The following is a 22,292-nucleotide window of genomic DNA, read 5'->3' as shown; positions in this document are numbered from 1 at the left end:
TACATTTGTTATTAACTTAAAAGGCTTTCAAAGAACTTTGTTATTTTCAACTGATTCATTTATCTTAGTTAAGTGAACCTAGTAGATCGACTGTAATGGTTTTTATATCCCTGCTGACATAATTGCCCCTTGTTTGCTCCTCACTTCCTCCAGAATGGACAGATTACAAACACTAAGCAGAACTTTGGTTAAAAAAAAAAGGCTGATCTTTTTTTGATTGCTGGGTTTATTTTATGACTTTAAAGTTCATTTTATCTTGTGCTGGATATCAGTGGTTACTAGCTATTCAGACCTAAGGTATAACAAGAAAAAAAATGATTTTTTGTCTTGTGTTGTTTAAAACCTTTCATAGGAAAACTATGGCTTCACCGGCGTTTTCCTGTTTGGGACAGGAAGTCTTTTATTTTGAAAGAAAGCTTCTGTCAAAAGTTAAAAAAAAATTTCATTTCACTTTGAGAAAATGACGTTTTTTCTTAATATTTATGTGTTTATTCATGCAAAAAAAATAAATCCATCCATCTTCTTCCACTCATTCGGGACCGGGTCACGGGGGCAGCAGTCTGAGCAAAGATGCCCAGACTTCCCTCTCTCCGGTCACTTCCTCCAGCTCCAGCCGAGAGAAGTAGTCTCTCCAGCGTGTCCTGGGTCTTCCCCAGGGCCTCCGCCCAGTTGGACATGCCCGGAACATTTCTCCAGGGAGGCGTCCAGGAGGCATCCGGACCAGATGCCCGAACCACCTCAACTGGCTCCTCTGGATGTGGAGGAGAAGCGGCTCTACTCCGAGCTCTCTTTGGGTGACCGAGCTTCTCACCCTATTTCTAAGGGAGCGCCCAGCCACCCTCCAGAAACTCATTTCAAACTCAAACTCATTTCAGCCGCTTGTAGTCGGGATCTTGTTCTTTGGGTCACGACCCAGAGCTCATGACCATAGGTGAGTACTGGAACGAAGATCGACCACTAAATCCAGAGCTTCGCTTTCTGGCTCAGCTCTCTTTTCACCACAACGGACTGGTACAGCGACCGTAAAATGGTTGACACTGCTCCAGTCCGCCTGTCGATCTCACGCTCCGATCTTCCATCACTCATGAACAAGACCCCAAGATATTTAAACTCCTCCACCTGAGGCAGGAGCACTCCACCCACGGAGAGAGGGCAAACTACCTTTCTCCGATCCAGAACCATCTTAGACTTAGCGGGGCTGACCCTCATCCCAGTCGCTTCACACTCGGCTGCAAACCGCTGCAATACATGCTGGAGGTCCTGGCTCGATAAAGCCAACAGAACAACATCATCTGCAAAGAGCAGAGAAGAAATCCTGTGGTCCCCAAACCAGATCCCCTCCGGCCCCTGGCTGCGTCTAGAAATTCTGTCCATACCCAGCCAGCAAGGCCTAGCGGCCCCACATGGATCAAAAGTGGGCAGAGAATGTGGGCCCTAATTGGGTTTGTCCTCAGTTTCTGTGATGGCCCCAGCTGTGTTTGCCCACATTGGCTTAGGTGGCTATGCTAGCCAGTCGCCCGGTGGACGGCGTAGTGAGTTCCGCTGCCCAGGGTCCAGCAAAGCAAGCAAGTGCTGCTGCCCTGGCACATTCTCTGCCCACTTTTGAACCATGTGGGGCCCACTTGGCCTTGCTGGCTGGGTAAAGAGTATGAACAGAATCGTTGATAAAGGGCAGCCCTGCCGGAGTCCAACATGCACCGGGAACAGGTCTGACTTACTGCCGGCCATGCGAACCAAGCTCCTGCTCCGGTCGTACAGAGACCGGACAGTCCCTCAGTAAGGCTCCCCAGACCCCAAACTCCCAGAGCACCCTCCACAGGACACCACGGGGAACGCGGTCGAACGCCTTCTCCAAATCCACAAAGCACATATGGACTGGATGAGTGAACTCCCACGAACCCTCCAGCACTCTGAAGAGGGTATAGAGCTGGTCCACTGTTCCACAACCAGGACGGAAACCGCACTGTTGTTCTTGAATCTGAGGTTCGACTCTCGGACGGACTCTCCTCTCCAGTACCCTGGTATAGACTTTCCCAGGAAGGCTGAGGAGTGGGATTCCCCGGTAGTTGGAACACCAGCACCCCAGTCTGCCAGTCCAGTGGTACGGTTCCTGGCTGCCACGCAATGCTGCAGAGACGTGTCAGCCAAGACACTCCCACAAAAAAATAAATATAATTAATATTTATTAGAAAAAAACAACTCTGTAATGATGCAAATTGGAGTAAAATGTTCCTAAAAAATCTTTTTAAAAAAGGTTTTGTGGCTCCTAACAGGTTTTGATCAGTACCAAACAGGCCTGAATGGCTCTTTTACTGGCAAAGGTTGCAGACCCCTGGCCTAAACCATTGAGTGGAGCAGTCCCTCATCCCTCCATCTCCTAACCTCCACCCATGAGATGGAAACAGCAGAACTTCTGTCTATGATCTAAGTCAACACTTATTCAAGACCAGACCGGATGTTGGGCAAGCAGACTTCAAAATAAGACAGCAACCCTGCTAAAACAACCAAATGTTCCTTTTTGGAAAAGAAACAGAAGACATTTTTGTTACATTTCTTATGTATGGGTGTTTATATATATAACTTACAACTATTCTTTTAAGTTTCTGTGTCCAACTTGGAAACCACAAACATCCATTCCAGAGTCGGACTGGTCATTTCTATTAATTGCTCACTAACCTCCATGTCATTGAAACACTTTGAAATGAGTCAAAAAGAAAGAAAAGAAAAAAAAACATTTTATTGCTTATCACTAATTTATCACAAATGATATCACTAGTTTTAATAGTCACATTTATTAATTGTTAAGTCAGTCCAGTGATAAAGTCCTTTTTTCTTTCTTTGAAGAAGGGAAGCTGGAGCCACATCGAGATGAAAGTGTTAATCATGCTCTCATCACACGTGGTCCTGGAAACCAGAGCTGGCTCTGACCATGGTTCTGACCCAGGACTCTGTCCATGTCATGAGCGGGGATCAGGTACGGGAGGAATCAGAAGCACGAATACTGACAGATTACTTACTAAACTGTCTCGGTGAATTTTCCTCTGGGTTTGAACGGCCACAAGCCGTTTTAGGGAACGTGTCAGATCTGTCCGTTTTATTTTGAAATTCACAGCGGAAGTATCCCGATTTAACTCGAAAGTTTGTGAAAGAAACTTTGGTGCAGGAGACGGGCGTGCATTCCTCTTCACGTGCGCGTTTCAGAGTTTTCCACATTAAAAAAAGAGCCGCTCCGCGCGCGAGCCTCTGCTCCCGGAGTTTCCCGGGTTTTTTTGCGGGGTTTTGGTTCCTTTTCTGCGCCGCGCGCGCGCCGGTCTCATCGGGACGGAGGCGCGATGGAGCCGCGCCGTTAGGAGCTGAGAGCTGCTCCATCCCGCCCGGAGGCCATGGGCTGCGGCTTGCGGAAACTCGAGGACCCGGAGGACAGCAGTCCCGGGAAGATCTACTCCAGCCTGAGGAGGCCGCTGGTGGAGACCAGGACGGAGAGCGCCTACGACTACGTCCTGCTGGACTTCAGCCTGGAAGGTGACGGGACTGCTGCTCTGTTCTCCGACTTTGTTCACGTCATTTCCACTAACGACTTAGAAGATCAGTGGAATAAAGAATGTTATGACGTGGCATGTGCATTCTTTTTAAAACAATCATGCAGATTCGTTAGTGCGGTTTGTAACATCGAAGACTTTAGCTCATGATCAGTTTCAGTCTTTCTCATCATCAGATCCAGGGTGACTGAAGAGTTCCTGGTCCTGACAGGCTAAACCCAGGGAAAACGTTCCCACGCTGTTTTAGTGCGGTTCAGAGAAGGTTAACATGGGCAGCAGTCAGGCACAGCGAGGTGTTCCAGTGTGCTGCGGTTCTGCAGGACTGAACATGAGCAGCAGCAGGTTCTGGTGAGCATTCACCCGCACTCCTAAGGACGTGCTGTCCTCTGAAAGCAGCTCAAAACCAGCCCCCACTGTCCTAGATGAACGGGATGCAAACAAACGCTCCTCCAAAGATCCCTGGAGACAGGTCACAGGAAGCTACAGGAGGTCAGGAAGGAGCTACGTTCAAAAGTCCACCTGTCCTGCTAATTGATCTTCATTGCATTATCTGTTATTTATGTCAATTGGGGCGTATGTGTTAATCACCTGTGTTTGAATGATTGGGCTGTTGGTTGTTCTATGATAGGGGTCTCAAACTCAATCGGATAAGGGACCAAAATCCAAAACACCCCTTAGGTCGCGGGCCGATTAGGATAAACATTTATTGGACACTCTAAAACCAAATTTTTAAAACTTTAAAACTAACCTTTTGAAGTCCCCCTACATTTTCTTTAAACGTTCCCAGTGGGGTTTTAATTAGGACTGTGAAGTTTTTAACAAAAAATTCCTCATCCTAAATGTCTTAAAAAGCCATTTTTCATCTTTCCAAAAATTCCCTGTGTGGGCGTGGCTTATGGGGCAGAGCAGTGTAACCCCGCCCCTTAACCCCCCCAGACATACGAGTGATACACAGACTTTGAAAAGCCCATGAAAAATAAAATAAATCATGATCATTTAGGCTGCATTGCAGCAGCAGCAGCTCTAGCTGGAGCTCAGAACTGATTTCATGCTGATTGTTGAATTCACTTGAACTAGAAATCTAATGAAATGCCAGAATACAGAGAGGGTCTAATCACGCTTCATTTTCTAAATGCATGCAGACGGTGGTGATGTTTTTAGATGCAGACGAAGGGTTACGTTCAGGAGAACGGTTCTGGTGTCCGGTTAAACCACCCGGTGGATCTCTTTATAGCTGCCCGTTGTCGCCCGCTGCTGCTCACTGTTCCTCCACTGATTGGATGAAACATGGACAGCATATTTCGTGACAGTTGATGGGATTTTATTTTCAGTTTCAGCTTAAATACGTGAGGCCAACTTAAAAACAGCCCGCGGCTTCACTGCATGAGGAGCGGACATGTATTTCAATCCCTAAATAATGAAAGCTAACATCAGTTTGGCCTTTCACTGAATTACAATCCTTTACAGCACAGTAATGGGCGTTATATTATCTTCTTCAGCCTCTACAGCTACATCCGGGTTAGCTAGCTACTGTCACGTATGAAAGTTTCAGGAATTCAAACAGTTTTTCTCTGGGACTTTGAGTGACAGCAACTTAAACGGAGAAATACTCGGAAATGCAAACACAAAATGATTTCTTATTATATTTATTCTCTTTACCTGCGATAATGTTAGTGTGGATGCTGTAAGCTGAATTTGGCAGCTGATGATGCTGAAATTGATGGCTAAAAACGCTGAAGTTAATAGCTGAAAACGTTGAAGCTGATAGCAAGCTAAAATATTAGCTAAATGCCAAATTAGCCAAAAAAAAAACAAAATCCTAAATTAACCAAAACAGCTAGCATGTAGCTGAAATATTAGCTAAACTTCAAAACAGCCTAAAAAATCTTAGCAAATGCCAAAAAAGTCCAAAAAGCTAGCAAAATGACAAATTTTTAAAACTTTAAAACTGTAACTTTTTAACATAATTATGAATAATAAAAAGACAGGAATATTATTCCTAAATAAATCAACTTAAACCTTAAATAACTTTCAATATTTTAGGCTCCATAAAAATATATTTTGTCAAATTATACTAGTTAGAAATAAGCTCAAGATAACATCTGGTCATTAATAACAATAACATAAAATGATCTGGAGGGCCGGATAGAATTACCCTGAGGGCCGGATCTGGCCCTCAGGCCTTGACTTTGACTTGTGTTCTATGGGTAAGACTATCTGGGCTTCACTTTGTCCTGCTCAGTTGCTGTCTTTGGACAGATTAAGGTGGGTGGAGCAAACTCAAACTGCCCACAACATCATCTGTCCCAGTTTCTATGCCGATAACCCAGCTGTAAGCGCCCCTGAAATGACCCCATAGGTATCCGATCCGTGGATGATCCTCAGGGCCTGGTGCATGTTACTCTCATGTTTTCAACTCCAGTGAAAACAGCTGCTAAAAGGTTGTAGCACATGCAGAACCAACTGCTATTTCCTATAGCAACTGATTTTATCCAGGTCTGCTCCGGATCTGATCCAGGTCTGGTTCTGATCTTATCCAGCTTTGGTTCTGGAGTGCTAGAGCAGTGATGATCCTCATTTGATCATGGTCTGGTCCACAGATGATGGTTCTCTTGGTTTGTTAGGTGTAAAATCTCACCTGAGCTCTGGTTTGGATCAAACACCAGAACTCGGGTCTCTGATACTTGCAGAGAGACTCTGGCTCAGATCCCCTCAGTGTGAAAGCAGACGGACCTTCAGCAGATTAGAGGAAAGAAATGTTGAAAGCTTCATGTGTTTATAATCAGTCAGAGCAGGTCCCTGACAGTCCTGCAGGACAGTCCAGAGGTGGTCCAGAAGGGTTTCAGAGGTTATCCTTAGATGGTCCAGAGGTGTTTCAGAGGTAGCCCGCTAAGGCAGCCATGGTGCAGGAAGTTCTGTCATTGACCCGGGGTCTTGTTTTCACCAACTGTCATGAACCTTATAACTAACTTAACTGTTAAAGGGGGCTTTCATTCTCCACAGCACTGGTGGAGCCATGCAGTTCTCTGGATAACAGCTGCTGACAGATCCAAATGTTTCTCTGCTGCTGGTTCCAAACTCTGAAACTTACCAGAATAGTCACTGTCTCCCACATTTTAGATCTTTGAAATCCATAACAGAAACTTTGAATTCTGCCTGGCTTCAACTCCTAAACGTTTGTGTTGAACTGATTTGGCTTTAATACTGTTGCTGGTTTGCAGTGTTTCACTTGGAGCTAGGTTTGGTGAAGTTCATCAGTGGAGAAGACGAGTGTCCTTGAATGGATGAGGCATTTCTGGGACACCCCCCCACCCCCATGCCTGTCCCAGGGAGCCTGGCCTCATTTCAGCCTGAGGGTTGTGGGTGTGGGGCTGCAGTCGGGGCAGCTCAGCTCCTTCAGGGCCGCAGAACTTCCACCATGTTTTGCTCAGAACTCCAGTCACAGCAGAAGGTTGTTGGTCCAGATATTCAGCTGGTTCACCTGAACATCCCGACCACGGTCCCTTTAGCTCTTTAGAGGCCGACGTTCCCTTCAGATCTGGCTTAGTTTTTGGCTCCCCTGAGAGTGCTGGGTGTGAAAGCAAACTGGATCAGCCTCTTCCCATCCATCTGAGTCTGCAGGACCGCCTAGTGTGAAAGCAGTCTCAGATCCAGGTCCATTTGGAAACTGCCCGGTTCAACAGCACCTGTTGGGTGAGGATCCAGCGGTGGGGTGGGGGCTTTCTGCCCCTAAACAGGACTTTTGCCTTTTTATTCTCTGCTCAGTTTGTCTCTTTTTTCTGGAGTTGACATGTGAAGAAACTGTTCAGGTGTGACACCGCAGTGATGGAAGTTTTGTCTCTTAGCTGGACTCGTCTGTCTCAGAGCTGTCAATAGTCTGTGTCCCATGATGCAACATTGAAGGGGGTGTCTATATTCACACAGCTGTCCTCTGCGTGAACACAGGTCAGAGAAACCACACATGAGGATTAGTGATAGAAATGAATGTAGGTGTGGGGCACGTCTCTGTGTGGGGGTGGGGGGCTGACAGACTTCTGAAATGAGTTTTAATCTACTGAGGTAATTCAGTTTTGAGAAAATCTGTCTGTCTGGATTTCCACATCTAACCTGTTTAATCTGAGAAGTTTGATCTGGATTATCTCAGATAATATCCACATGTCACATCATCCAGTTGGACTGAGTGTCTCCAGCGGTTCCTCTGCATTTGTTTTATGATTTATTGTTGGCTCAAATGTTTAATTTTACAGCAGCTTCTGTGAAGGGTTGCAACAAAAGTGGAAATAGTTCTTTAATGGTATTCTTTTTCTTTTTTCAAATGCACTTCAACATTTTTAATAAATGAGATTTTGAACGATTTCACTTTTACTTACTGTAATATGTGTTGTGGGAGAATGTATCACCATCCACAACACCCCCACAATCCATCAGTCATAGTAAAAATCCAGTTCATAGAACTTGTAGAACCAGAAGGAGAACGTAACTTCTTCTTTTCAGTTTGTGACGACTCAGTAATGAATGAAAAAACTCATTTCAGTGACTTTAAACTTTTAAAACTGATAGTTATTTAAGACAGCGATACATGCTCTGAGAAAACGGAATCCTGCAGACACACAGGCTGGATGGACGGGTGTAGGACTGTTCAGGGTTCACTTCTCAGAGAGTTCAGTGAACTCAATCCAGAGTGGGTCCTTCAGCAAGGCCCATTCACGCAACTGTCTAACGACATAGCCATGAGGGGGGGCCCATGTCTGTGCCGGTCCCCAGCCCGGATGAAATACAGGACTGTGTCAGGACAATTCGGCATGAAAACTTCCAAACCGCTGTGGTGACCATTGAGGGGGTGTGCCGAAAGACGCACAACAACTTACAGCATGATGGTGAGGGGGGGCATACATCGCTGACCACAGGTCTGTTTGTTTCAGTGGAAGACTGTAATGTTTTGGCTTGTCTCATTTTTGAGGTTTTAAGCCCAGCAACAGTCTAGAGTTCTCTTCTTCAGCTGCTTAGCTGCATCTCCCCTCCTCTTCCTCTCTGGGCCTCGGCTCCTCACGTCTCTGCTTCCTCCTCCATCCAAACAGAGGTGTTAGTGTGCGGGTCAGCAGGCAGCAGGGAGGTGGGGGTGAGCAGAGTTCTGTTTGGCCTTGTGTTAGTGTGTAGTTGTGCTTTTCTGTGGAGCATTTCAGTCTCTGTGTGTCTGACGATGCTTCTGGATCCACAGCAGTAAATAAGAATGAACAGTCACATCGCCCACTGAAGCAGTACCTTACTGACATCACAACATGATATTCAAACTGTGATCTGAGCTCATTTATCCACAGAGCAGCTCTGTCCCAGAGGAGAAAAGTCTACATCTACTAGCTCGGTGCTTTAGGAACATGGTGTTAGGTGAATGTGTCTTCAAGCCCTTTTCCAAATGAGCTCAGGAAGGTAACCACAAACACTGCTCTCGTCAGGAATCAGACTTCAAAGTGCTGGGAGTTTGAGAAGGACAGAATAAAGAGAAAACAGTCAGTCTTTCTACTTTAACATTTATCTTTGATCTCTAAAATGTGAACAGAGAATTCATGTACATCACATGTGTTAAAGTCAAGGCCCGGGGGCCGGATCCGGCCCTCAGGGTAATAGACCCTTTTCACAGTGACGTCACACAAAATGACGACAGAGCCGTCAGATCAGCGGGATACGTAACTTCCTGTCCGTGGACTCAGACTGGAAACCGAAGAACTGAACACAGTTTAACACAATTTTAGGTAAATAATAAAAGGCAACCTTACCAATTTCAACAGAAAAAATTACAATATTTATTTCATAAATGTCCTGCTGAACTGTATTTTCATTTCCTCTCAGATTGTTCTCAAATCAAAATATAATTGTTTGAAATCCTCCAATATTGTGTGTTTTATTGAAAATATCAACCTTTCATTTGAGCAGATATTATTCTAACGGGTTGTGTTTGGTTAATGTTATTTCCATGTACTTTTAGTGCGATCAGCACAAAAGCTGATAGAAATTCATGTTGGTCACATTTAATACCTGCAGCAAAGACGCGCATCTCTGCATCTCTGCACGGATTTTAATCGCTTCCAAGGATAGACTTACTTGTTGTTCTACGGGATATTTTAGGGAATAATTGTAAAAACAGGAATGGTTTGGTTCAGTGAAATAGTTCAGAGCAGCTATCGAGACACATAGTTTCAGCTTTCAAAATAAGAGCGGCCAAATAAAACAAATAATAATCTTTGTAACATTACGTGGAAATATTCACTTTCATATTTTTGACAACAGTTTCAGTTAATTTGATCATGTTTTACCTTTATTTTCCTAGAGATCAGACCCAGTTATGATCAAAAACAAAGAGGAGTGATGTTAGAACCACGGCTGAGCTAACAGCAGCTCACTGACTGCAGTAGAAAACATCACAACAGTAATAAGTTTGACTTTAATGTCAGACACACTGGAATTATCTGACTTTTACTCTGTTTACAAAGATATGTGAGAACGGACATTTAGGAAACTTTTAACTGGTGAGAAAAGATCTTCTGCAGCTCCACGTCTCATAGACAAAGCTAATGCTAGTGTTAGCATTAAAAGAATAAAATCATAATTACATTCATAAATTAACAAGCAGCATTCACTGAAGTTCTTGTAACCTTTGTCTAACTTTAACCAGGTTGTCAGAGAGAAATAATCCACGACTCGTTTAAAATCATCCAGAGGAATTTGGAGAATCAGCTGCAGCATTCTTCTGACTGCAGACAGGATTACTGACATTTGTACTCTGATTTGTGAATGAGAGGAGGAAACCAATACAACCAGGTAGGAAATGTATAAAATAAATGTTGTTCACATTTCTGTTACAATTGGTTGGGTTACCTTCCATTAGCAATATAAAATTGCTTTAAAAGTGTTCAGCTGTCAGCTTTGCAGTTCTCAACATGAGCCAGAAGCTACTCGTCACACATCACAGGATGTGTAACGTCACGGCAAAAGGGTCTATTGTATCCTTATTGTTATTATTGACCCGATGTTATCTTGTGCTTATTTCTAACTTATATAATTTTGACAAAATATATTTTTATGGAGGGGAAAATACTGAAAGTTGTTTAAAGTTTACGTTGATTTATTCTGGAATAATATTCCAGCATTTTTATTATTCATAATTATGTTAAAAGTTGTATTTTTAAAGTTTTAAAAATGTAGTTTTAGAGTGTTCAATAAATGTTTATCCTGTTCAACCCGCGACCTAAGGTGTGTTTTGGATTTTGGCCCCTTGTGTTTTGACACCCCTGATTTAGATTGTTGGAGGTTCTTGAATTTATTTAAAGTCTCAAACTAGTCGCTTCAGATACAAGTGGAGATTTCTGGTTTAGAAACATTAGAAACAAGGTGTGTGTGTGTGTCTGGTCGTGTGATGGACTTGTTACCTGTCCAGGTGAACTCTACCATCACTCTGAAGTCACTGACTCTGGGGGCCCTCATGACCCTGAAGAAGATGATTGGATGGTTTCACATCTGCATGTGTCAATGAAATGCAGGCGTCTCATCAGAGCAGTATTGAGACAAACGCTGCAGCAGCGTCTAGAACCAGAGAACAGACGCAGCTGCCTGTTAATGCCATCAGCGTCATCATGGTTACAGACAAAGATGAATGAAAAGAACAGGTAAAGAATTCCACATAGAACAGGATTTTCTGATGATTTGTCATATAACCATACACTTCATTACCAAAATAATTGTCTCCCTTGCGTTGACTCACACATGAACTGCAGTTCCGTCCCATTCTTAACCCATTGAATTCAATATGATGCTGCTCCTCCTTCAGCAGCTATTCCAGCTTCAGCTCTTCTGGAAGGCTGTCCACAGGTTGAGGAGTGTTTCTAGGAATTCTGGACCATTCTTCCAGAAGCTCATTGGTCAAGTCACACACTGATGTTGGCAGGCACGTGCACAGAATTTTTGAAGGACAGGGGCTCAAACTATGAGAAGGGCACATTTTTTTCTCGGTCTATTATGTAGTATGAAGTTAATATAAACATTTAAAAAACAAAGTGATAATAGAAAGATAACTACTTAGCTATGTGCCTTGTGTAAATGAAAGTGATATGCAATTGATATTTTTTTCTAAACAAACTATTGTCACTATGGGTTTATTTACACTATCATACAGTAGACTTGGCAGACATTCAAAGCAATAAAAAAATAGAGGGTGTTTATTGTTGAAGATAAACACTTTATTTTTGCATTAAACAGTTGAACATAAACTTTGAAAAAAAATATGCAAGACAAATATCAAAATGAAAATAACTTAAATGTGAAAATCCCATCTTTAAAGCAGTAACCTTCTGGGAGCCATATCCCTGTAGAAATGAATCACATCATTGTGATTTATTGGTATATCTTTTTCAGTAGTGAGAAGAAGATCAGAGAGCCTCTCTTCTTTGTACAGGGTTCTGAGTGAGTTTTTCACCAACTTTTCTGAGCTCTGTCTTCAGCTTCTCTTCTTCTCCTCCATAGAATTCACAGTGTGTGGATATCTTCAGTAGAGTCGTGACCTATGGCTCCTTTACCTACCCAGTTGCTGGCCTTTGTCAAACTGTTGAGTGTACCACGTACTTTGAAGGAGTGTGTCTTCCCATCTCCCTTAAATCTCCTGTTTAGTTATGGGGAAAGAACTTCAGGAATGGATAGTACATCTTCACTCCGTAGCACAGTACTCTTCCACTGATTTGAAGGAGCGACTCTCTGTGGCAGTGGTAGAACTGTGTTCATACCCTTTAGGTACTTTCCTCTGCCTTGTCTGTCCGGGGGACACTGTAGGAATGCTAATCCTAGAAGCCTCTGCCTTTTCTGTGGCATTCTTGAACAGTTTGGAAAACTGTCCATCTGTTCTCAGATTGGACAAAGTATCCATTACTTCCTCAACAACACTATATGACATGGTCAGGTCAGTTCCCTGGTTCTGCAGTGCATCAGAGGCAAGTGCAGTAACATCAAAAACTGGTGTGGCTATCGCAAGGCACAGTAAAACTCAAAGTCGGTGGCATTAAAGTACATTCTTGCATCACCTGTAGCAGTATCCGGAGGCTCTTGGACTGTCAAATCAGTGAGGACTTTCACCACAACATCCATCCCCTTATTCAGGGCCTTCTGAGCTTTCTCTCATGCCCAGCGTGTGTCAGAAAGCTCCTGTAACTGAATGACATGTTCTCCAGGGTGCAGGTCCTGTTGACATTGTGCAATTGCTGTGTGTCTTTTTGGAGAGGCAGTGAAGAACACATAGAGCTTCTCAACAAGGTTGAAAAATGTAATGAAGTGCAGGCTTGATTTTGCACTTTCAACCAGGACAAGATTTAGGCAGTGGGCATGGCAATGAACATATAGAGCCTTGCTATTGTGCTGCAATAATACTTGCAGTCTTTTGTATTGACCACTCATATTGGAAGCACCATCATACCCTAGGAAGCGCTCCTTAACTTCCATTTCGGACACTTCCCTGTCGTGCAAGATATAAAATAATGTCAATCTTGTCAAAATTTCTGTTTGTTATAGTTTCTCCCGCTCTCTCGTCCCCTTGCCTTGAACGTCTGACATATCAAAAGCTGCTTGTAAAGAACTTCTTTTGAAAGTGTTCCATCGCTTGTCAAGTGGGCCTCTGAGTTTGCATGTTCTTGAATTTTTTCCAGCCTTTTTCTCCAGTTGTTTAATCCAGTCACTCTCCAAACAGACTTACTGTAGTTTTCTTCATTAAGAAAAAGACGGCAACTGAAGCAGAACATGCAATCCTTATCAGGAGAATATTCCAACCAGGGCCTTTTGCTATAAGACTGTTTAGAAATGATCGTCCATCTGCATTTTTGGGACATCCAAGCATAGGTTGATATGGTCCTCAATCAACACACATTTGGTCATAGCTAGCATCTTTCTCAAATGTACACCTTCTGAGGTTTCTGTCCTTGCAGGAACTGTTGTGCCATAACTTGTTTTTAGCCATGTACTAAGAGGTCTGCTAGCCTTTACTGCTTCCTGACGGTCCTTCTCCTTCTTTTTCTCTGTCCTTTATTTTTTTGGGGATTGTGCTGCAAGCATAATCGAACCAAGTTTAAGTATAAATAATATTTTACACACAGATACTCAACAGCTAATATCTACAAAATGCCAAAATTATTATTATCATTGGTTAATATTCTATATTGTTTATATCATAATGTTGAAACCAATTTGACTCTGGTTCTATATTAGGATTTACAGCTGGGTAAACTCTAATTTGGCTCTCAACCCCTGAGCACTGACTTTTGGCGTGATTGGCAAGATTTTGATAGAAAAGACGGTGAAAATAAAATGATACAGAATTCAAAGGGAATTCTAATCAGAAAATATAACAAACAAACAGAAAAAAACTGTTCCTACAAGGTTGGGAGCATGGAATTGTCCAAAATGTTTTGGTATCCTGAAACATTCAGGAACATTCTGGAACTAAGAGGTCTGAAAAACAAGCCCCCACCATCATTCCTCCTTCTCGAATGCAGTCTGAAACGTCCCGTTCTCCTGCGACCTCCAAACCCAGACTGGTCCATCAGATTTCCAGATGGAAAAGACGTGGTTCATCTCTCCAGAGAAGGAGTATCCACGGGTCACATGAAGGTTGAAGCTCTGTAGTGATTGACTGTAGAAAGTCTATGACCTCTTTGACCTTCATCATCCTCTGACCTCTCTCTGTCAGTTTACGTGGTCGACCACTTGGTATCAGAGTTGCTGTTGTTTCAAACTCTTCCATGTTGTTCTGATAGAGCTGACAGTTTATGGAGCTGTTTTGGGGCAAATATTATTTGAAACCCAAACAAAACAAATTGAAGAAACTTTGGTGTTTGGCCAAAGAAAAATCTAAAATGTCCAAAGCTTTTTGCTGTTCTAAAATAAACTTAATTATTTTCAACTTCAAATGTTCTGTTTTTTAGGTTTCAAAACTCAAAATTTGAATTTCAAAACTTTTTGTTCTGTAAGCTGTTATTAAGCCTACAGAACAAAAAGTTTATTACAGGTCGACGGTGGTGCAGGACTTGTAAATATTTTGCAAGGACTCACCTGCATTTAAATCCCACTGCTGGCAGTTTTTTCCACTTAACATCTCGGTAATGTGTAAGTTGTTCATATCACAAATTTCTCTTTTTCTTTTTTTAAACTTGTCCTGTCCAACAGCTGAGCAAACAGATCTGAGCTGAGAGCCTCTAGTGTTAGAAAGATTTTACTGTCACAACAGGGTTATTGAGTATAAACCACGTTTGTATTTTATGCTAAACTTTATTTATATTGATTATGTTTCTAACTTTATTTTTCTCTATAATCTGGATTAAAATGCATTACAACACTTTGAAATGATCTGGAATAACTTGAATTTAAAAAATCTTTCTGTTTAAGTTGGTGTGATGACTGAAGTCAAATGCTGATGATGACGATGAGTTCTGGTGATCATGAAGGTCTTGTTCCTGCAGGAAGTCGTCCGACCGTCCAGTTGTTGTCCTCGCTGTTGGAGCTCCCCCAGGCGCTGCAGCCCTACTACACCCAGGGCTTTGTGCTGGCTGCCCTTCACCCCATCATCCTGTCTGTGGGCCGGACGCGCTCGCTGCCCTTCAGCTTGCTCTACCGCACCATCCTGGTCCGCCCCAGAACCAGGTACTGCAGCCTGCCTTCACACAACCCACGCCTGATTTTTTTAGTGCTGGAGGACGGAGGTCTGTGTTGATGGAGACAGAGCAGAAGGATGGGAGCTTTTGTTCTGCTGTCTGTGGTGAAAGTTGTGATGAGATGAATGAGCATGAAGAGGTCCAGCAGAACCTCTCAGCATCTGCTGACTAAAGCTTGTATGGAAGGCTCCTGAGACAGACGGAAACCTGAGCAAAGCTGCTCCCGAATGTTTGGATTAACATGGACCCACTGAGGGTGTGGGTGCAGACCATCACTCAGGATGGTGTTTTTGTGAAGACATGACTGGATGAAATCATGGGATTTAAAACTGCACATTAATAAGAGTGTTTGCACATTTTCAGATTTAGGGGGTTTCATGTTTGACACAGTCAGTGTTAGTAATGAGCAGGTCAGTCTGACTCCTCTGGGACTCTGAGTCTCTGACTCACAGAGACTGCTCAGAACGCTTCTGCCATGAATCTTTTCCTCTGACATGTTTTTGCTTGATGCCTCTGCAGTCGTCGTCTTGGCTCGTGTCTGAGGCTCCATCTGCTTCACCCTCGCTCGTTTATGTTTTCAGTAGAAAGGCGGCGCCCGTGTGTCACAGCGTGCCAACACTGCGGGTGGAGGAGTGGCCTCTTCCTGGAGACTCGTTGACGGGGGACACCGTGCGAGCGCTCATCGACAGGGTCAGAAGGATGGCGTTTTTCATCTAAGCTCCTCCCTACAGCTTCGCCCTCATCAGCTTGCTCTGTCTCCTCTGCAGGTCAACAGCAGTGCTCGCGGCGGCGTTCGGTTTGTCGGCTCCATCCTCCAGCAGGTCAGCGGGATCAACAGCCAGGCGACCGGCTCACCCCCACAGACCCCGCCCTCAGACAGAGAGCTGGAGAACACCTTCAGTCCAGGTGAGGCTCTGCTGCACTTTTGTTATTGCTGGAGTTCAGCTGAGAGGAGAACTCACCTCGGTTCTTCTCAAACCCTGCAGACCTGAAGCTGCTGGTCTTCTTCCACTCATGGGATCCAGGTTGTGCTTCTCTGGACTCTGTGTGCTGTCAATACCACCAGGGGGCGCTTTCCATGCGAGTCTCCAAGAAGGGCCCCGTGGTCAGCGCCCTCGAGGCCGACTGGCTGGAGCTGACAGCCACGTACTACCGCAGAGGCTGGTCCCTGGTGGACTCCTTCGTGTACTGGGACACGCTGAAAGGTGAGTGTTTGACCCCCCAGGACCTTCACCTGGACAGCTTCACTCTGAGACGGAGATAAAGCTGAGACCAAACCGAGACAAAAATGGTTTTAATGCGAGACTGAACTGGACCTACCATTTGTTTGGGGAACCGTACCCAAAACCTGGTTCTTTAAATTCTGGTCTTGCTCCTGTTCCATTCTGGAGCACCAGGTGCTCAGCCCTAACAGAGATGGCACCATTCCTGGGGTTCAAGAACACACAGTTGAGCTGTGAGCACAAAGCATGACAGAGTGAGCTATGACGCAGCACTCTGCTACAACCTCCTGGTTCTGGACAGTGTCAATGAGACCACTCAGACAGCGGCAGTCCAATCCAAACATGACGGCAGAGGTCTTCCTGGTCCAGGTTTGTGTCTGCGGGACTCCGTTCACACTGAGCGTGTCTGAGATGACCGGCACCTCACCTGCATCGTCAGCGAGACCAGCGGGGGAAGGCGATTGAGATGAAGGCGAACGGCGAGACTGAAGGAGAACAGGAAGTCGGGGGTTGTCCTTACTTTAATATGGCTCTGCCCCTTAGGATGATCTGTGCTATTATGTCTTTAATAGTATTTTAACATCTGTCAGGGAACAACAGATAAAACTTAGCCGTGGGGTTAATTCAATGTGCACTGTCCCAGAAAAAGAAATAACATTGAAGGTTAATTTATAAAAGCTACAGTAACTACATAACTACAGATGATTTGAAATCTTGTTCATTTTTACATCAGGGATAATCCTCCTGATGTTAGCGGAGGATAACAATCATCCAGAGCAGGTGTTTATTATGGATGAAATTGAAAAATTCTGGATAAAGATGTCCTCTCACACTCGTGCGCTTCTTTAAGGCACAGAGAGACAGTCCTCACTAAAGGTTCACACTCTATTGTTCTGGATACAAAAACTCTCTATATAGACTTCAATATTCTGTAATGAATGTTTACACAGCATGATCAGAAGTGTTTTGATGAGTGGTATTTGGCCGTAGGGGGTGGGGGGGTGAGATGGAGGCGGGGGTTCTTCATATTCGTGGATTTGGTGCATTCCCGGTAGTCTCCGGTCCCTAACCCCCCGAATAAGGGGGAACACGGTTTGTTTAACATTTTTTAGAAGAAATTCTCTCTTTAAAAAGTCATTTTTTATGACGTATTGAAAATGATACTGTCTATTATTAGACACTGACGGTGTACAGCATTACCGCACCACCACACAATCCAGCCCTGGACGCACAAATATGTCCGGCCAATGCAGCAGAGTGCATCTTTGCTGCAGGTCATCAAGGTGGATTTCTGTCAGTAAATGTGCTGATCGCTTGTAAGTGCGTATGAATAACATCAGCCATAGAATAAATATAGCTGGACTGAGACTTTAAATTAAAATGGAGGCTTTTGTATCACCTCCACGGCTTCAGTAATAATTTAAGCTGATTTTAGCTTTTTTTTTCAGATCACTTAGAGATTAAAAAACTTTGAAAGATTTTCTTCCATAAAAGAGAATGGATCTTCTAAAACGCTGTTTCATCTAGCTTTTTGCTGTTTGACTGTGGTGATAACACAGAACTTCTCCATTAATGTACTGAAAACTGAGCAACAACAAATACATCAAAATAAGAATGGAAAGCTTAGTTCCATGAAGTTAATGAGTTTTTTTTGTTAGGAAGCTCCATGTTAATAATACAGATATCACAGTTCAGTGTGTGAGGGGATAGTTTTGTTGAAGCGCCATCTTCTGGTGAGTTCTGGTCCCATAGTAGTTGATGACTGAATATTTCTGAAGCTGAGCTCCCTGGATGGAGATGATGAGTGTGTTTAAAGGCTGAAGAGTCCTTGTTGATCCTTGTGACCTTCTTTTCCAGGTGAGCCGGTTCCGCGGTCTCTGGAGGGTCTGTTTGTGTACGAGGAGAGGAGCGCGTCTCCCTCTGCCAACGACACCATCGTGGTGGAGCAGTGGACTGTCATTGAGGCAGGTCTACACCCGCATGGAAAATCGCACATCTGGACCCTGTAAAACTGTAAAGTGTGAAATCCTGGGATCCAGCCACTCCCTCTATTTACCCACAAGTGCTGGGAGGGGGCGGGGCCAGCTGCTGACACTAGGTGTGTTTGAGATAACTTGTGACTCGCCTGGATCATCAGCGAGACCAGGCGGCTGCAGGCGGGGGCGGAAAAAGGGAGCGAGACTGAACTGGAACAGGAAGTCGGGGTTGTCCTTAACATTCAGTTGAATTTTAATATGGCTCTGCCCCTCAGTGAGATCTTTACTATTATGTTTTTAATACAATGTTTAATATCTATCCTTGGACAACGGATGAAAAATAGTCGCTGGGTTAATTCAATGTCCACTGTTCCAGAGAAATAAGTACAATTGATCACGTCCAGCTGGTAAGAACTCCTCTTCACTGCACATCAAAGCCCAGAGATACCAAGACTCCTTGGTGTTTCAGAACCTTGCTGGAATCTGGAGGTAAAGAGGAAGAACCTCTTCACTGTAGTAGGAAAGGAGCGCTAACTGCCAACGCTAGTTATCCAACTAACTTTTAAAACTGCAGTTATGTGTCCTCCAGGGGGCGCTCCACAGAGAATGTGCCCTCATGAGACCGCTGCCGTTCCTCTAGCGGGTCTTCAGGTGACTCACACCTGCTGATCTTCTGAACTGTGGTGGCTCCTCCGCAGGGCTGCAGTGTAAAGACAGATTATGGCCCCCTCCTGCACACTCTGGCCGAGTTTGGCTGGCTGCTCACCTGTGTGCTGCCCACGCCCATCATCCGCCATGACAGGTAAGCACCTCTTCACTTGTTTCCCTGCAAGTTCTCAATGTTCTTCTGAGGCGGCTGCTGCTGTTTTCAGTGACGGGAATCTGGCCACCAAGCAGGTTGTGTTTCTGCAGCGACCCACCAGAAACCCAGCAGCTGCTCTCACCAGGAAAGAGGTGAGGGGGGGTCACTAACAGGTTGTGGCGTGGTGACAGGCGCTGGCCTAGTCTGGGAATAAAACTGCTGAGCTGCATGAGGCTGCAGCCTCCTGAAATCATGGAGATCTTCAGGGGGGGGTAAGCAACCAGAAGCAGGAAGCTCAGCACTGGAACCAGCAGGGTGATGGAACAGGCTTCACAGATCTGCTCTGATAAGCCTTAGGTTGTGTGGCCATCCCATAATATAAAAACGTCTTTGGATATCTCTAACATGTGTTGGTTTTGTTAGTGGATTTTGAAATATATCTATTTTTTGGCTCTATAAGTTATTTTTGCCCCATTCATTATACGGTTTCGCTGGTCATGATGTCATCATTGTTTTTGTGGGGGTAGAAGGTGTGTGCATACATTGGTGAATTCGATTTCCACTCAAAGGCACAGAAACGTTTGGTTCTTGCAGTTCCTGACTGATGCAGGCCTTAATGAATGCAGGAAAGCATGGAGAAACAAAACGTGGAAGAAGCGGAGAAACTGACAGTTGCTGTTTACATGTGCGAAATGTCCTCGATCAGATCAAAGATCGGATTAGAGTAGAACTGTGCTCATGGGCCTGAAAAACTTGATCTGATTGTAACAAATGTTTTTCCACACATTTGATCAGAATAAATCATTTTGACATTCGCAGAACGGTCTAAAATACCTGAAATAGTTGTAGAAGAAGAAAGCTAGATCACGTTTCTTGATCAGAATAGGTTGTTTACATGAACCACAATCGGATCAACAATCAGTATAATCCTCCTGTCTCGAGTATTCTGAATGACGCATTTTTACTGTGACCAGGTTTTTATTCCGATTACTTGTGGCCATGCAAACGTAGCTACTGTAGACCTGCAGAGCAGACGCTTCTATACACGGAGGACCATTAACAGACGTGACCAACATGAACCTGACAGGACAGAACTCTTCATGTCAGCATTCTGGGGATACTACAGGTTACCATCTGCATTCATGTTGATTCTGTCTGCAGCACAATAATCATTTGTAAACATATAAAAATGACATTTGCATGACTTTCACCTACACAGGTCGTATAGCTGAGTACTTTTTACACTTTTACTTGATTTCCATGTTGTTTAAGTGTGTTTTTGCTGCTTTTTTCCAACTTTGAGGCCCTGTCCCTCAGAAACCCTGTGCACGTCCCTGACGGTGCTCCATGGACCTCACACTGGTTTCTCCAAGAACCGTTATGGTACCAGTTCATTGACCAATCACTGTCAAAGGTCTGCTTCTTCTTCCTGTCACTCCAGCGGTGTGCCCCATGGCTCAATTATCGGACTCATTTCAGAGGAAATCTACTGGATGGGATCATGTGACTCATCACTGGCCACCGTTGTGCTTTCTGCCTCCCCTCTTAAAGCTTTGAGGAGCTGCTGCTTCTGTTGTCGCAGCTCATTTGCAGGTATTGGAACTGGCGGTAAAACCACCGTTAGCTGCCGTGTCAAAGGCCATGCACCTATGGACTCTTGTCAGGAGTTCCTGGACTTCTTCCTAAACCAAAGCTTCCATTCTAAGATAAAGTCTGGACCCTGCTCCATAACCGGTAGCAAAGTTCAGGTTCTTCTACCACAGTAGTTCCTGCTTTTCCCTAAGAGTCCCTGAACTTCTGGTTGCTGGAGCTTTGAGGCTCCGCCCACATATTTAAAATGCTTTTGAACCACACCTAGCACCTGTCTGCTCTCTGTACCCATAACATTTTCTGTCATTGGGCCTGTTGGTGAGGTTGAATGTAACACAGCTGAGAGTTCTGTTGGGTCAGCTGGATTTTCTGACCCGATCCATCAGATCTGGATGCTGCTGATGGATGAAAGAAGCCCGTCATGATGACAGAAACAGACAGAGGAGGAAAAGGAACCAACACAAATGTACAGATCATAACAAATGCTTCAAACTTGTGTCTCCAGGACGTGTGCAGTGGTGTGGCGAGCTCCGTGGCTGCAGGCTCCTCCCCCACAGGCAGCCTGTCATCTGCTGCAGGAGGCAGTGGGGGCTTCCCAGTGTTTGGAGGGGGCTATCCCAGCTCCATGCCCCAGATGGAGGAAGGTTTCGACCAAGAGGAAGGGAAGGTGGAGGTGACGTGCATGTGAGCGGGAGGGCGGAGTCCAGAGGAACGCTGTTCCTTTCAGATGTTCTGATAAAGAAATGCAAATTTCTGAGTGTCTTCTGCTGGGCTGCAGAAAACTGGACTTCAGGTCAACAACCATCCTTTAATCATGCCTCCTGATGCACCACGTCCTGTTGTTAAGCTAGCTGCTCATCCCCCTCCCAGAACCGCTCTGGTTTCCCAGATCTCCTCCTTCTTTCTCCATGTACTTCAGAAATGTTGCTGACTGTCAGGAAACCTTCTCTGTTGAATTGAGATTAAAGCAGCAGACTCGGTTCCTGAACACACCTTTCAGTATGTACACACACTTTGTAAACGCTCTCCTCCTTCAGAATAAAAGCTGCAGCTCTCAGGTGTTTGTGGCTTTTCCTCCTGGATTCATCCTTCACTTTTCTAGAAGATGATGGACATGCAGAAGTAAACCAGGAGATAAGGGATTCCACCTGGATCTTCCAGCTCTGTCAAATGAAGCCTTCATCATCCAGCTCCTCTGGGCACCAGCGGGCACACAAATGCTTCAGCTCCAGAACTTTCTAATGAAAGACGGGAGTGTTGTGATGGCAACACGAGTGACTGACGACTGATGGGTTCAGCTGTTAACGGTGATGACCGTCTTCCCTCTGGGTTCATCCATGTAAACAAGAGAAACGCTGAGTCATGGCGCTCGCAGCCCTCTTCTAAATAACTCATTTTTATTAACAGACATGAAAATGTCGACAGTTACAAAATGCATTTAGTCCATTTAGAAAACAAAAACTGGGGGTGAGGGGGGGCTA

General features: G+C 44.5%; 2 protein-coding genes and 1 long non-coding RNA gene across 7 annotated transcripts in view; 1 reads left to right on the top strand and 2 right to left on the bottom strand.

Annotated features, from left to right (window-relative positions):
- The first annotated feature begins 3,106 nt into the window (after positions 1-3,106).
- On the top strand, positions 3,107-21,868 carry rftn2 (raftlin family member 2). Of its 5 annotated transcripts, none has more exons than XM_024260526.2 (9): positions 3,108-3,522; positions 15,029-15,209; positions 15,805-15,910; positions 15,988-16,126; positions 16,207-16,425; positions 18,301-18,407; positions 19,118-19,221; positions 19,292-19,373; positions 21,317-21,868. In XM_024260526.2, the coding sequence occupies exons 1-9, from the start codon at positions 3,384-3,386 to the stop codon at positions 21,497-21,499; spliced, it is 1,260 nt and encodes a 419-aa protein (XP_024116294.1). In that variant the 5' UTR covers positions 3,108-3,383; the 3' UTR covers positions 21,500-21,868. The 5 variants fall into 5 exon arrangements, with proteins under 5 accessions (XP_024116296.1, XP_024116294.1, XP_024116293.1 ...); XM_024260525.2 differs by having other exon boundaries at positions 3,110-3,522; positions 15,802-15,910; XM_024260527.2 differs by lacking the exon at positions 3,108-3,522 and adding an exon at positions 3,663-4,028 and having other exon boundaries at positions 15,802-15,910.
- On the bottom strand, positions 8,832-11,118 carry LOC112138006. The gene is made up of 2 exons (XR_002917683.2): positions 10,964-11,118; positions 8,832-9,010 (listed from the first exon to the last, which is right to left on the bottom strand). It is a non-coding gene; the product is annotated as an uncharacterized LOC112138006 (long non-coding RNA).
- A 303-nt stretch (positions 21,869-22,171) lies between the features above and the next one.
- The window catches only part of mob4 (MOB family member 4, phocein), a gene marked incomplete in the record, with an annotated part of 8,027 nt that continues 7,906 nt past the window's right edge, over positions 22,172-22,292 (bottom strand). The window contains 1 exon segment of the mRNA XM_024260541.2: positions 22,172-22,292.

The sequence above is a fragment of the Oryzias melastigma genome, linkage group LG21 (genome assembly GCF_002922805.2).
Source record: "Oryzias melastigma strain HK-1 linkage group LG21, ASM292280v2, whole genome shotgun sequence".
Lineage (NCBI taxonomy): Eukaryota > Metazoa > Chordata > Actinopteri > Beloniformes > Adrianichthyidae > Oryzias > Oryzias melastigma.
This window is presented reverse-complemented; position numbering and strand designations above follow the sequence as displayed.

Excerpts from the sequence above, each read along its gene's own strand:
- rftn2 (XM_024260525.2), top strand. The coding sequence starts at position 3,384 with ATGGGCTGCGGCTTGCGGAAACTCGAGGACCCGGAGGACAGCAGTCCC. Across the intron at positions 15,911-15,987 it reads TGCGAGCGCTCATCGACAGG|GTCAACAGCAGTGCTCGCGG; the intron begins GTCAGAAGGATG and ends TCTCCTCTGCAG. Across the intron at positions 16,426-18,300 it reads GTACTGGGACACGCTGAAAG|GTGAGCCGGTTCCGCGGTCT; the intron begins GTGAGTGTTTGA and ends CTTCTTTTCCAG.